Raw genomic sequence first — 15,023 nt, 5'->3', positions numbered from 1 at the left:
TTTAAATCTTGCCTCGCGGCCACTGAATTTGAATTTATCATATAAGGTTTAGTTTTCTAAATATACTGTTGGAAAGTAGGTTGTCCTATAATGCTGGGTTGAGAATGCTACTAGACCTTCAAATGCTATGAATGTCTCTTGGATGCTTGAGAAGTACTTTTGCCTGACGAGTACTTCTTTTGCCATCTCAACTTCTGTTTTACTTCGAGCAACAATGTATCAAAAAACAAGGACTGGAGTATCAACACATATCTGCAATATTTCAAATGTTCGACCTTAATATTATTATGGCACTCGGGTTTTACTACGACAAGTCGACAATACAATACATGAGCCAGTTGAACAACGAAGCATTTGTTTAAAGTGGTATAGAACATTTATATTCAAGCAAAATTTCCTGTCGTGGAAAAATCAATTGTAACTGAGCGGTACTAAACATTGAACTGCACGATCTTAAGCATGATACTGTTGGATCGTGATTGAAACTTCTCAAAAAGTTATTACTCTATTCTTTATATATTATTATGGCCGAAGTAACTAAAACACCCTTAAACTTGATAGGAATTGTAACTTCAATCCCTAAACTATTGTTACACTTCAAGACACTCTTAAGCTTGGCTAATTGGGTTTTAATACACCCCTGTGTAGAGATGCCACAGCAAGTGGAATGCACTTGCCGTCCACTTAGCATTTTCGTCTTTGTGTCCTCTACATAGATAAATTGTTTTTAAAAAAAATGTAAAACTGAATGTTTCTTTCTTTTAACAAGGTACAGAGAGGTTAATGATGTGATGATAGTCATGTCATATCAGGTTGAATGTTTTATGAATAGATATCTGAACTGCAAAATCAATTCGTTCCTTTTGACTTTAGACAAAAAGATTCATGTATTATCATTCACTTGCATAATAATCTTTACACTATTATATACCTCGTTATCTGTATTATTATTGATCACTAATTAACCATCTAAAACTTCTGTATTAAGATTCTAGCATATAATTAGACAGTAAAATAACAAACCACCCCTTCAAAGCTTTTAGGTAGCTCTGTTGACATTTGTTTTACCATAGGAAGTGCAGAAATTGCTTTCGGTGTTCCCACTTCCGTTTTCAAATGACTTTTTCTTTTTTGATTTTCCACTTTGTGTCCGGTATCTTCATTGGAGCCCGATTAAATCTGGATTCGAGCTGCGTTGGGTATATTCGGAGGAAGCGCTCCTGCCAATGATTTTTTTATACCAAGGGCTTGAACCAAGACCTCTGGTTACGGGAGGAGTAGCCCCATCCGCTGCACCACGTAGATCTCTTTCAAATAACTTATGGATCTTGGTTGGCTTATTGTGCAACTCGAATATCAGGCCAGTGCTTAGTTTCTCTTTATGCCTTAGGCCTTAGCTATAAAAAGGAAAGCCCCTTTTGACTTTCGTTTAAAGTCGTGTGTGCTGTCCTGATCATTTAAACGTCAAATTCAAAACTCTTTTTTCGTTCTTTGCACTTGCAGAGATCAACCAATATCAAAAATCTGTAATAGTTTATACACATCGAGGAAATGACAACTCCTAAGTACATGCTATATACACTCTAATTTGTGACTTGTGAGGTTATTAAAAGTTACTATGTTGTATTAGTTATATATCTTGGCAAACATTATACTTACGCAATTAGGTTACATAAAAATTAAATACGTACGAGACTTACGAGTAACTAACTATCTACACTAGGTTTGTAAACATAAAAATTTATACCATTTTTCTCACAAAAAGCCATATAGAATTGTAGTAGAGATATGTAGTAGATTAGAAAATCACATTTTACTTGTAAATATATTCTTTTATTATTATATTTGTACTTATGTCAAACAGTGTATTGTTAAAAACAGCTTGACATGATCAATCCTTTCCGTTTGTTAGAATTGTAGTAGAGATATGTGGTAGATTAGAAATCTCTATTTTCTTATAACTCCCAATTACCACTAAAAAGACAATTTATTCAGTAGTCATGAAATTATACCCAAAATTCTATTGAGCTGCATGGATAAAGAAGATTATATAGAGCCCGTTTGGATTAGCCGGAAAAAAGTGGGTTTTAAGCATAACTGCTTAAAGTACTTTTTAAGTGCAGAAAGTTATTTATAAATAAGAAGTTACGTGTTTGGATAAAAATGCGTAAAGGGTTTTTAGAGGTAAGGGTAGTATTGAAATTAATAGAAAATATAAGAGATAAAAGGATAAAGTTGTTGGTCAAACCAAAATAGCTTTTAAGCCAAAGAAAAATAAGTTGGTGTTGAGCAACTTCTTGATTTTGGCTTATTTTAAGCATTTTTTAACTTAATTTGAGCTATTTTCTATTTTACCAAACATGCAAATAAGTTAAAAAAAATAGCTTATTAGCTGATTTGACCAACTTATAAGTCAATCCAAACGGGCTCATAGTCCACTTGACTAGTTTAAGACAAGTTTAAGACAAAAACAAGTTTGTTGATGAGTTTTTTTTTTTTAGTAAAATTTTCACAAATAGCTACCTTTTAGCTGCCTCTAACAAGCTATAACTACAAGTTCATTATTTACAATTCGTAGCTGATTTTTCCTATATTTAGGTCCTGGACGCGTCGCATAAATATAGCCAAAATATAGACTAAATACACGGAACTGTTGAGCAAATAATGCCTCTATTTAAGGGGAAAAAATATTTTTCAAACTAAACAGAAATCTGTTTTTAATGTTCCATAAATCACGCAAATCTTATTCTCTTCCATATCTAATCACATATCTCATTTAATATCTAATCATTCACATAAAATTTGAATTCAAAAACTCTCTTCATATTTTTTCCCAAAATATAACTAAAAAAAATCTCTTTTTAATGTTCCATAAATCATACAAAGCTTGATTTGTTCATCAATTGAATTACACGTTTCACCGTGTAATTGCAACTTTTTTATTTTTTATATTTTTCTGAACTTTTTAGTTGTTTTTTCATATATATTTTGGCTATATTTTTAATTGTATTTTGATTATTATGTTCAATATTACTTATTCTGGTTTCTGTTGACTATATTTAAGATATATTTTTCATATATTTTGACTATATTTAGAAAAATTTCAGAAAAAATAAAAGTTGCAGTGAAAACGTTGCTACCTCAATTATGACTATATTTTGGCTATATTTTTTAATTATATTTTGATTAATATGTTCAATATTACTTATTCTGGTTTCTGTTGACTATATTTCAGATATATTTTTCATATATTTTTCAAAATTTCAGGAAAAAAAAAAGTTGCAGTGAAAACGTTGTTACCTCAATTATGAACTCAACTTGAATTCGATATTTCAACAGATGAATTCAAATATATATCCGTCGTTTAAAATGCAAAAATAACAGAGAATCTTACATATTTTAGGAAATATAATTGAATTTTGGAGGTAAAAGGTTGAAGTTAATGAGCAGTTAATACAGAGTAAAAAAAGGAAGTGAAAGAAATCAGAAACTGATTTGAAAAGCATGAAATTAGGGGAGATGGGGAGTTAGAAAAGGGGGGAGAGAGAAAGTGTGCACCTAAAAAATAGGGGTGTGGGGAGTGGTAAGTTAATTGGTAGAAAAGTGGGTAGCTATAAGTTGTAAAAATATAATATTATAGCTACTAAACTTAATTATTAAAAAGTATAGTTATGTTCCATAAATATGTAACATAGTAAGCTATGCCAAGCAAAAATTACATTTTTTTATTGCGGCGAGATTAGGGTGGCATGTAGAGGTCAATTCATCAACATATTAGTTAGGGGTTTTTAAGGGACGAATGAGAAATGGGAAAAGACACCTTTTATATTCTTTTATTGTCTATAAATTCAAAGGTCTTGCCTCAGATTTGGAACACTGAAATCTGAATTCTTTCTCCCCCTCAAAAACTGTTCTCTGCATTTGTTTTCAAAAAAAAAAAATATTACTGAGTTGTGTGATTTGCTCCGTTTGTCAAGTTCGAAGAAATTATTGGCATTTGAGGTACCACTACACCAATAACAAGTACAACTATTATATCTTGGAGGAAGTAATCCAATCCAAAACATCGGGTAGAGTAAGGAGATTAAATCTTAAGGATGCACACAGTGAATTCTGTGGGCCGGATATCTAATTATCGTTACTGATTTTCTCGTTTAATTGTTTTCAGATTATTTCGTATATTCTGGTTTACTTTTTTTGAACACAGGTTAATAAAAATTTCATCCGTTCTAATTTATATGATGCACTTTAATTGATCACGGAGTTTAACAAAGAAAAAAGAAAGACTTTTGAAATCTGTCCGTTATAATCTAAAACAAGTCATAGATAAATCATATTATCATTTTTTATTAAGGGAAAAAACCAAAAATTTAAAATTGAATGTATCATTTTCAGGACAGATTAAAAAGGAAGCGGTATCAATAAAATTGGAATAGTAAGTGTATTTTATATGTACATCTACATATTTTCCTGGAGATGCATAATGATTTTCTTTAGTTTGTAATGGTTATAACATGATTCATTGGGGTCAATTAACAGACAGCACTTAGGTAGAATATCATTAGTCAGATTCATCAAATAGAGTTCTAAGATTGGGAAGTGGAAGAGAAATGATTGAATCTTTTCCAAAAAGGAGATTTGGTCTGGTATTTTTGAGTAAAATGAACTAAGCTATCAAAAATTAAAGTAGGTGGGCCTATTTTGACTTTTAAAACAATGATGCCATCAGCTGTTTGTGCGTCCGGATGTTAGTGTGACTTGACTGGAATTGTTACCGATTCATCATTCATCCACTTAATTAATGATGCATTATCAACTTAATTAACAGTACAAAGCAGATGGTTAACTAACTAAACTCTCTGTTTTCTTACTTTGTGAGCTGGTTTAGGCTGGCCATCACTTGAGGAAATCCAAACAAATAAACTAATCTTGACCTCTAAATAGTACTCTCTACGTTTCATAATAAGTGGTTTTTTAGGCTTTTTAATTTTTATTAAAATAAGTAATGTTTTAGGATTTTAAGAAGACTTTAGACAGATTCTTCCAGGATTATCCTTATTGAAATAGTCAAGATTCATTTACTATCTTTTTTTTCCCTAGAAAATAGTAAAACTTGATTAGGGGTAAGTTAGTAAAAAACATTTCTAATTTTTCAGAAGTGTGCAATTTCTTAAGGAGTATGCATGAGCCTAAAAAGTCACTTATTATGAAACGGAGGGAGTACTACATATTTAGCTCGACCAAATTATGTACAAGTAGTCAATAAACAACTCTCACTTTACCTATGAGGAATTTAACCCCGTAATTAATTTCTTGTTTTCTTATTCATATGATAACAACAGTCTCCACGAGAACAATTTATTCAAAGGCAAGAAAAGAAGATTTGAAGCCTTTCCGGGTAGTTAATTCCTTGGATGTCATTCATGTTATAAGAGTTGTCTGCCAAAATTACTTTAGTGTTTTTTTTTTTTTTAGGATAAAAAAATCATTTGGGCTTAATATATAGATAGGCCCTTAAACTTGTCAGGATATTACATTTAGACACTCGAATTAAATCCTGTTCCAATTGAATATCCCAACTCCTTAAAAGTGTTCCAATTAGACACTTTTGGTTCATTTTTTTTTTTAAATTGTGTGTGTTTTCATTCTTCTATTAGGTAGTTGAGTTAACCATATAAAATATGACATCTCCTTTAATTGTGCGTATTCGCTTCAATAAGCAGTAAAATCGCAGGCATTTTCTACTTGAGGTTGATGCATATAGTTATAGTAGATGACATATTTTATGTGATTAACTTAACTACCTAATATACGAATAAAAACACATGCAAAAAGAATTCCAAAATTTGAACCGTAAGTGTTTAGTTGAAACACTTTATTAGGAGTTGAAAGTATTCAATTGAAACATGACTTAATTTCGAGTGTCTAAATGGAATATCCTTATAGATTTAAGGGGCTGTCGATATGTAAAGCCAATCATTTAACTATTGCTTTTTCCCTAAAAACCAAGAGACACTATTCTCTACTAGTTGACCTATCATGTCATATTAAAGCTTTATATTTAAATATAAACTCGTTTAACTCATGTCTTTATACCCCCTAAAATTATCCGATTAAATATATACTCTCTTCGTTTCAATTTATTTGTCTGATTTTCACTTAACGCGATGTTTAAGATGGTAAAGAAGATTTTTTGATCTTGTAATTTTAAATTAAAGATATGTGCCAAAATGCCCTTTGATCTTGTGGTTTTAAACATGCTATGTGTAAAGTTGAAATTAAAGAATTGCCAAAAAAGGAAAAAGACATTCTTTTTGAAACGGACTAAAAAAAAAGTAAGACAAACAAATTGAAACAAAGAAAGTACCAGATTTAAGGAGTTAATTCCTTGGATGATCATTCAAGTTATAAGAATTGCCTACTAAAATCACTGTTATTTCTAATCATTCAACAATTACTTTTTTTCTCTCAAAAAATAAGAGCCAAGTGAACAATGAAGTTTTATATGACTCATTTACATCTCTAGGGATAAATACCTTGAGTGAATAGGTCAAGATTTCCCTATACTATCACCATTTTGCGAGTTTTATACTTAAAGTATCGAGTGTTTTGTCACGCCTCGAACCCGACCCTCGATGTAACAGGTATCCGATGCTATGGATAAAACCGGAAGCACCTTATGAATCAATATGCATCATGTTCCTTTTAATAAACCTTCATCAATTACTTCAACAAGTTATCTATAGCCAGTTAACTCATAATCACCATTATAAAATGACATCAGCGAAAGTCTAATATAAAATGCATCATCAGGAAACGTAGCAATACTCAATGAGTCAACAATGACTTCATCGACTACCCACAATAACATCGTCTATCTATGGAGCTTTTAAGATAATGAAATAAATGTCTAACTCATCGGGACGCAGTCCGGAAACTAAAATACGTAAAATAAAGATACAATGATGCCCCACGAATAATCATGTGGGCTCACCGAATAGTCTCAAAAGAAGCAAGTTCTCCTAAGTCGCACGTGTCTCGCGAACCCGCTCCTCTGTGTTATCTAACACACCATAAAAAACAACAATGGTATGCCTGAGTACTGGGTACTCAAGGAATGTCTAAGGGGCAATAGTTAAGAAAACCAAAGTAAGGTAGTAAATCAATAAAACGATATCAAAAGAAACAGTTCGAACTCCAGAGAATAAGTAAGCCAGTAAACTAGGGAAATCACCAATAAGATTCAACATACAGGAATATATCAAGTTCCACTTATGTTACCATTCACATCATTATGTGTTTCATTTATGAACTCAAGATTTTCACCAGCTACTCACAAATAACAAAGATACGAAACAAGCCACTCATAGGCAACCAAAATACTAAACAAGCCACTCACAGGAAAATCAATCAATCGATACTCCGGGCTAGGAAATCATGGAGGTTAATCGTCCTCTGACTAGCACAGCAATAGATGCACTGGGCTACACGCCTTGGAGGTCAATCGTCCTCTGGATTGACACAACAATAATCGTATCGATACATTAGGATCCATAACAGCTAATCGTTCTCTGGAGTAACACAACTTGCCCATATAAGCCCAAACATAAGCAATTACAATCATGGCATATAATCGAATCATCAATCATGGCTTATAGCCGAATTCACTTCTCAGACCATCTTCTGACAATAGAGGTATTTCATGTCACATTCCGTTTAGAAATCATTTTCAATCATCTATTCAATTTCACAACACATTTGAAACTTCAGTCTTTTAGAAATAAATTCAATCATCCCATAACGAGCAAAACATGTTTATTGGAAGAGTTTAATTCATTTAAGGTTTGATGCAGGCTTGACCCTACATGCGCATGACCTTGTTCAATTGTCATCTTTTAGTTCGAAAACAAGTTCAATAAAGAACAACCACCAAACTAGGGTTTTAACTTATACAAACAATCAAGGAAGGATTCTCAAATACAAATCATGCTTTCATAATATAAACGTACTTCAAAAGTAGACATACTTGAAAAGAAGATTTTTGAAATATAGGCATACCTCAAATCCCCCTCAAACGTAATTAGCAAGGTTCTACAATCACACTACAATGGTTTTAGATGAGAAAGATTTGAACTTTAATCCAATTCCACCCATCTACGCCCTTTATCGAAAAACTAGGGTTTTCATGTCTAGAACGTATTCTTGAACACCTCATGAATCATTCATGGATTCTAATCCCATAGTAACATACACTAGCCTAAATCTCCTCAATAACATCAGAGAGGTCAAGGATCATACCTCTTTGAAGAAATTTCAACGTCTCCAAACGTCCCTTTCTTTTTCTCTTTCTTGGATTTCAAGAATCTAGGGTTTTTGGAAGATGAACTAGTATTAATTCTTATTACTTTGATATAGTTTAATCATAAGATGATTAGGAACTCACCTTGTAAGTTTTGGAGAAGTTCTAGGGGGTTTTTTCCTCAAAAAATCGGCCAAGAGTGAAGTGGGTTTGGAAATTTCAAGAAAATCACGTTCTTATACAAAATTTTCCCGGTTGAGTATGCTACGATGAGTATGCGGTCGTATCTCGAGTTTGCGGCCGCATACGGGCCGCATTTTGAATGAAAATTCACTCCAAAAACTTTCAAAATTTGGCCAAAAATGCGACGTCGCATCCTAAGTTTGCGGCGTCGCATTTTGAGTTTGCGGTCGCATCTCAGTCGGCATCCCAGACTGGCTTCAATAAAACGGCCATAAATTTTTTCTCACAACTCCGTTTAAGCTCCACCTTATATCTTTGGAAAGGTATTTCAAAGATCTACAACTTTTATTAGAGGAAATTTTCCCAAATGCTCAATGGATTCTCACAAATTTGGCCTACAAGTCAGATCTATCGAAATTTAGACGAGTTTGAGCTCTTACGAACTTCACTACTTGGTCTTGATCTTAAATCAACCATTTCCATCCAAACTCATCTTGATAGGACTTCCTATTCGTAAAATGTCACATTAATTCTCATTTAATACTTTCACACCTAACTCGAATTTACGGAATGTTACATGTTTACCCCCTTGATTATAGTATTATTATTATTGTTATTATTATTATTGTTATTGTTATTATTATTATTATTATTATTATTATTATTATTATTATTATTATTATTATTATTATTATTATTATTATTATTATTATTATTATTATTATTATTGTTGTTGTTATTATTATTGTTATTATTATTATTATTATTATTATTATTATTATTGTTATTATTATTGTTATTATTATTTTTATTATTATAATTATTATACGTGGCAAATATTTGGGATAACTTAATAAGAGGCATGTGGGAGAGTTCATGGTAGTTTAGGGGGTTTTGTGAACACTAACTATGTAGGTATGAAACTTACAAACTGGTGATAATTACGGGTTTTTTTAACCTATTCGCTCTAAAACAAAAATCACGTGTACTGCCACTTGGAATTTTTTGGAAGAGCTTTTGAGTTGATGCTCACATTGTATTTCATATCCTCCCGGGGTATTTTAATGTGAACTCATGATAGTTCACGAAAATGCTGTGAACATTCAATAGTTTAGATAAGAAACTCTTGCAAAACGGTTCATTTAAGAAACTTTTAACCTATTCACTCATACTTTTTCTCTTTTTAAAAAAAATTAAGAATGCTTATTTGTAAGAAATACAACACATAAAATGATCCTAATGACTAAGAAAATCTCAAGTCTTAATTACAGCTTCCATATACAGTCAGACCTCTCTATAACGGCACCTGCATATAACAACACCTCGCTATAACAGTCAAATTTTTTCGGAACCAATTTTTTATGTTATATTTTACTTCTCTATAACAACATTTCACCTATAACAGCAACGACCAACTTTATAACATTACGCTCTTTGTAAAATTACCCCTCGTATAACAGCTATCTTGTTTTTTTTGGTAATATAATAATTAACCATCTTTATAAAAATAGATTATATATGATTACCAATAATAAATGTAGAGTTTTGACCAAATATTTGATCATTCAATACACTATTTATGACAAAAAAATATCATATGAATATATATATATCTTTTCATCATTAATCGATTTTCTTTCGTTATACAAAGTGTGATTAAGCATAGAATTTCACAAATAAAAATGAAAATTAGGTTTTATGCATCTTTTTTGCCTATAACAGCAAAGTATTACTTAAATGACAATGCTGTTATAGGTGTATAACAACCATTCTCTATAATAGTTGAAAAATTTCGGACCCAACAATGCTGTTATAGAGAGGATTGACTGTAGAAAACTTTCTACATAGGCCAACTGAAAAGTTTAAAATCAAATTGTTACTAAAGATAGAAAATAATCTTGTACATCATTTTTCTAAACTAACTTAAAAGATAATTTAGAATGGAGAAAATACTACCATTCCAATACCAAAAAAGAAAAGGAAAAAGGTAGAAAACCAAAGCACCCAAACAAAATCATAGAAATCTCCTCCTTTTGAGTCCCAACCTATCAAAGCCTATATAAGAAAGGAAAGCATGACATTAACTCTAATATACTCTCTCCCTTCCGCTTTTTGCTCTTTCTTGAATCTTCCTTTCACACAATCAGACAGAGACAACATAGAGATTCATGGAAATACCCAACAAGAAGCACCCTATTGGTTTCTCTTTTGTATAAAGAGCAACCAACAATAAAATTTCATCTTTTTATCAAGAAGATGGCAATAGAACACAATGAGCATCATCAAGACCAAACCCAATCTTTCCTTTTAGATTCTCTTTATTGTGAAGAAGAGATTCTACAAAAAGAGACTTCACCACTTCCTATATCTTTACAAGATTTGTTTTGGGAAGATGAAGAACTTCTCTCACTTTTCACAAAAGAAAAAGAAACAAATGTGATCTTTGGCACTATTAAGAAAGACCCTTGTTTTTGCTTAGCTCGTAAAGAAGTTGTGGAATGGATTCTTAAAGTGAATGCTCATTATGGGTTCTCAACATTGACTGCAGTTTTAGCCATCAATTATCTTGACAGGTTTCTTTCAAGCCTTGATCATGTTAAGAAAGAGAAGCCATGGATGATTCAGCTTGCAGCTGTCACTTGTCTTTCTTTGGCTACTAAAGTTGAAGAAACTCATGTTCCCCTTCTTTTGGATTTCCAAGTACCTTCCTTTCCTTTTACTATCCCCATTTTATATATCTAGCTAATTTTCAATAACTCGAATTATCTACGAACGTCGTCATTAAGATGTTTCGTAGTTAACAGAAATTTATGATAATCCATCGCTAAATAGAATTAGTGACAGATTTTGTTTTTTAGCTACTTAATTGTCTCCGTCGCCAATTCTTGTTTTCTTAGTAGGCATTTGGCCATAGATTCCAAATATTTTTCAATTTATGTGGAATTTATTAAGTTGGAGTGGAAAATGCGGTTACGTTTGGTTATATTTTTTGTAAAGGAGTGAATAGAGCACTTTATTTAATAAATTTATGAAGATGGAGTTGGAAAACAGGTTTGGAGCACTTTTCCGGATTTGAAATCCAACTCCAAATTGGTTTTTTTATTTTATAACCAAAAACTGATTTTGAAATGAAATGAAAAATTTCGGAAAAAAGTGAATAAGTCTCGGGGCGAAACGGGTCCTTAGTAGTGGGATTTTCATATAAAATTATTTTTGTGTTTGATTGTTAGGTGGAGGACGCAAAATATGTTTTTGAGGCCAAAACAATTCAAAGAATGGAGCTTTTGGTGTTGTCCTGTTTGAAGTGGAGGATGAATCCAGTGACACCAATTACATTTTTTGATCATATAATAAGGAGGCTTGGCCTTAATAACCATATTCACTGGGAATTTCTCAGGCAGTGCCAAAATCTTCTTCTCTTGGTCATGGCTGGTAATTATTGAGCAAATTGTTTTATTTCTTGTTTTTTTGTAACGGTTGTTTGGTAGAAAAGATTAGATCTTTCGATAATAACAAGTCAATATAATGGAAGTAACAGAAGTAACAATTCTTGATTGTTTTTTGACATGTTTTGTTAATAATACAGATTGTAGATTCGTACGTTATATGCCTTCTGTGTTGGCCACTGCTATTATGCGTCATGTTATTCATCAAGTTGAGCCTTGTAATGCTGTTGACTACCAAAATCAACTTCTTAAGGTTCTCAAGATTAGCAAGGTTTGCCCTTTATAAATCTACATTCATTTATTTTGTTACTATTTTTCAGTTATAATGGTGATTTTCTTAGCAAAATGAATTTATTTAAAACATTTAATCTTATAGAAAATGAGGAGACACTTTAATGCTTTTTTTCTCTTCTAAATTTACCTTAAATGCTCTAATTAGTAGAATATTTATGATGTGAGAAGTTTAAGAGAAAAATAAAGGGCAATGTAGACGAATACTGTAATGATTTCATACTATTAAATACTCCCTCCATCCTATTTTAACGGTTGTTTTAGCTCTTTTTACACTCATTAAGAAAAATAATAAATACAAGATATAGTATACTAAATTAACTCTACCTATTAGATGATGTTTGAAAATTGAGCAGTACTAAAAAGAACCATTTTCTTTAATGTTAAGGATATAATTAGAAACAATTGTCAACTTTAATTTTCAATTCTAAGGTGATTGAAATTATTTTGGCATAAATGTTTTTGAGCTATTGTGACAATTAAAATGGGATAGAGGGAGTAGTATATGTCTTGATTGTATGTACTGGAGGTATTAATATTCTTTCAAGTTTCATCCCCTTGGTAAATACAAGAATGAAACAGCTACTATTAAATGCTTGAGTATATCGTGTGGAAATTTAACCACCATGGTACACAGGAGAAGGTGAATGATTGCTGTGAACTGATAACAAAGCTGCTGTCTATCAATTCTATTTCCCACAAGTGCAAGTATGAGAGTTCAAATAGCCCAAATGGTGTTATTGATTCAATTTACAGCTCAAATGACTCGTGGAATTGTTCATCCACCTATTCACCTCATCATCATCAGTTTAAGAAAAGAAGAGTTCAAGAACAACAAATGAGATTGACATCTCTAAGCAACAGAGTTTTTGTGGATGCTGTTGGCAACCCTCGTTAATACTATTATGTTCTGTTGCATTTCAACTGAAAGAAGAAAATGAAAAGAGGAAAGAAGAGAATGGCTGGTGGTTGAAGTTGCAGGGGAAGAAAGAGAAAGGGATAGTAAAAACAGAAGAAGCAATTAAGAATATCTGCAATCTGTTTTTTTCCTATAATTCATGTCAAGTCTCTCATGTCTCTTTCATGCATGCTGTTTATGGACATATCTATGTTGCTCTATCATAAATTCAAGAACATTTAATTACTCTCTCTAGGTCCGTTTGCTTGCTCTGCCTCCACTCCTCTACTCCTTGATAACAAAGACTAATCTCAAGTGTGTGTGTGTGTTATGAGTTAATGTTCTGTATATTGAATCTGACAATGTAAAAAAAAATTGAACTTCTAGATTATCAGATAATTCTCCATATAACGCATGATAAACTGAAAATAGTGTGATAACATGGGGCGGAGCCAGCTAGGGGTAGGGGGTTCAACCCTCGTCGGCAAAAAATTATATTATAAATACAAGGTTAAAATAATATTTTATGTATATATAGTATATGTTGAATCCCCTTTGCATCTTGGTGTGTTTACTTTTTTATATTTGACCCTCCGTTAATGAAAATTCTTGCTCCCCCATTAGGCCTATAAGTTTATAACCAGTTAAAGGTACACTAATAAAATAAATTCTTTAAACTATGGGTTTTGGTAGGCTATATTGGGTGGAATAATATTGGTACTAAATTTTAGTATAATATTGTTTGGTTGCAAATTTAAGTCTAACACAACTAATACTAATATTACTTGTACACCATATTTAGTATTATTATTATACATAGTAAAACATGTCATTAACAATACCGGTACCATTCCTATTTCAATACACCATATTCATTATTACTTAGAAATTATACAATGCATGTTATTTAATACAACAAACCAAACAATCGATAAAAACTAATGCCAACACAGCTAATCCCAACATTACCGATACATCATATTCAACACGTACTATTCTTATACAAATTCGTATTATACACGACTCAGAAACGAAAACAGTGGATGCAAATAAATTTCCCATATTCAAAAAGTTATGAAATCAGATTCAGACCCACACTGACCCTGGAACTAGAAGCCTAATTTGATTGGTGTTTCACTAAATTCTTTTATATTATCCGATAATTTGAAAATTAATTACAAGTACTTGTTTATGATGAATTACTTAATCCGATGATCACTAGAAAAGAATGTGGTGTGATCTCTTGTAACCAATCATATAATACGAAATGTAAAAACACAAGTTACAGGATTAATTAACACTCTAGATATTTGGACCAATTTACAATTATTCAAGTGAAAATGTGTGAAAGTCGAAGCTAGTACTAACAGTCTTTGAGAAAGGGAGTTCCTTGCATGCAGTTGTTTTATATATTAAAGCAAAAACAAGGTTGTTTTATATTATTAAAATTTAATCATTTGAAATTCAAAATGTAGTGATTTGATTAATTCAAATTCATGCTACAGGAGCTCATTAAAGAAGATCTTTTTTGTTAAAATTTGATAGACTATGCAATAGTTTACGTAAATATTGTAAATATTAGGATAATCTTTTCATAATTAGCAAATGTATATTAGGCATGATCTCTTCCTTATGTATAGTAATTAGGTCCTATAATTTAGCCTAATATTATGCTGATGGTTAGATACCTACTTTGTATATAATGACTTTCATATATCAATACAGATCACGGATTGATTTCCTACATGGTATCAGATTAGGTTTCCTTCCTCACCTCCTAAACCTAAACCTAGCCGTCACCTTCCCTCCCTCCTAACCCTAGCTGTAGCCGTCCTCTTCCTCCTCCCTCTTCTCTCTTCAATGGCTGACAACAAAAATCTCCACTCTGCTTTAACTGTCACGAATG

General features: G+C 31.7%; 1 protein-coding gene across 1 annotated transcript; it reads left to right on the top strand.

Moving 5' to 3' along the window:
- The first annotated feature begins 10,566 nt into the window (after positions 1-10,566).
- Positions 10,567-13,389, top strand: LOC132606504 (cyclin-D3-2-like). Its single transcript, XM_060320038.1, has 4 exons — positions 10,567-11,182; positions 11,713-11,914; positions 12,069-12,199; positions 12,857-13,389. The coding sequence occupies exons 1-4, from the start codon at positions 10,739-10,741 to the stop codon at positions 13,115-13,117; spliced, it is 1,038 nt and encodes a 345-aa protein (XP_060176021.1). The 5' UTR covers positions 10,567-10,738; the 3' UTR covers positions 13,118-13,389.
- Positions 13,390-15,023: the final 1,634 nt, after the last annotated feature.

This window comes from Lycium barbarum, chromosome 8, assembly GCF_019175385.1.
Source record: "Lycium barbarum isolate Lr01 chromosome 8, ASM1917538v2, whole genome shotgun sequence".
Classification (NCBI taxonomy): domain Eukaryota; kingdom Viridiplantae; phylum Streptophyta; class Magnoliopsida; order Solanales; family Solanaceae; genus Lycium; species Lycium barbarum.
Note: the sequence above shows the minus strand (reverse complement) of the source record. Positions and strands in the feature narration are given on the sequence as shown.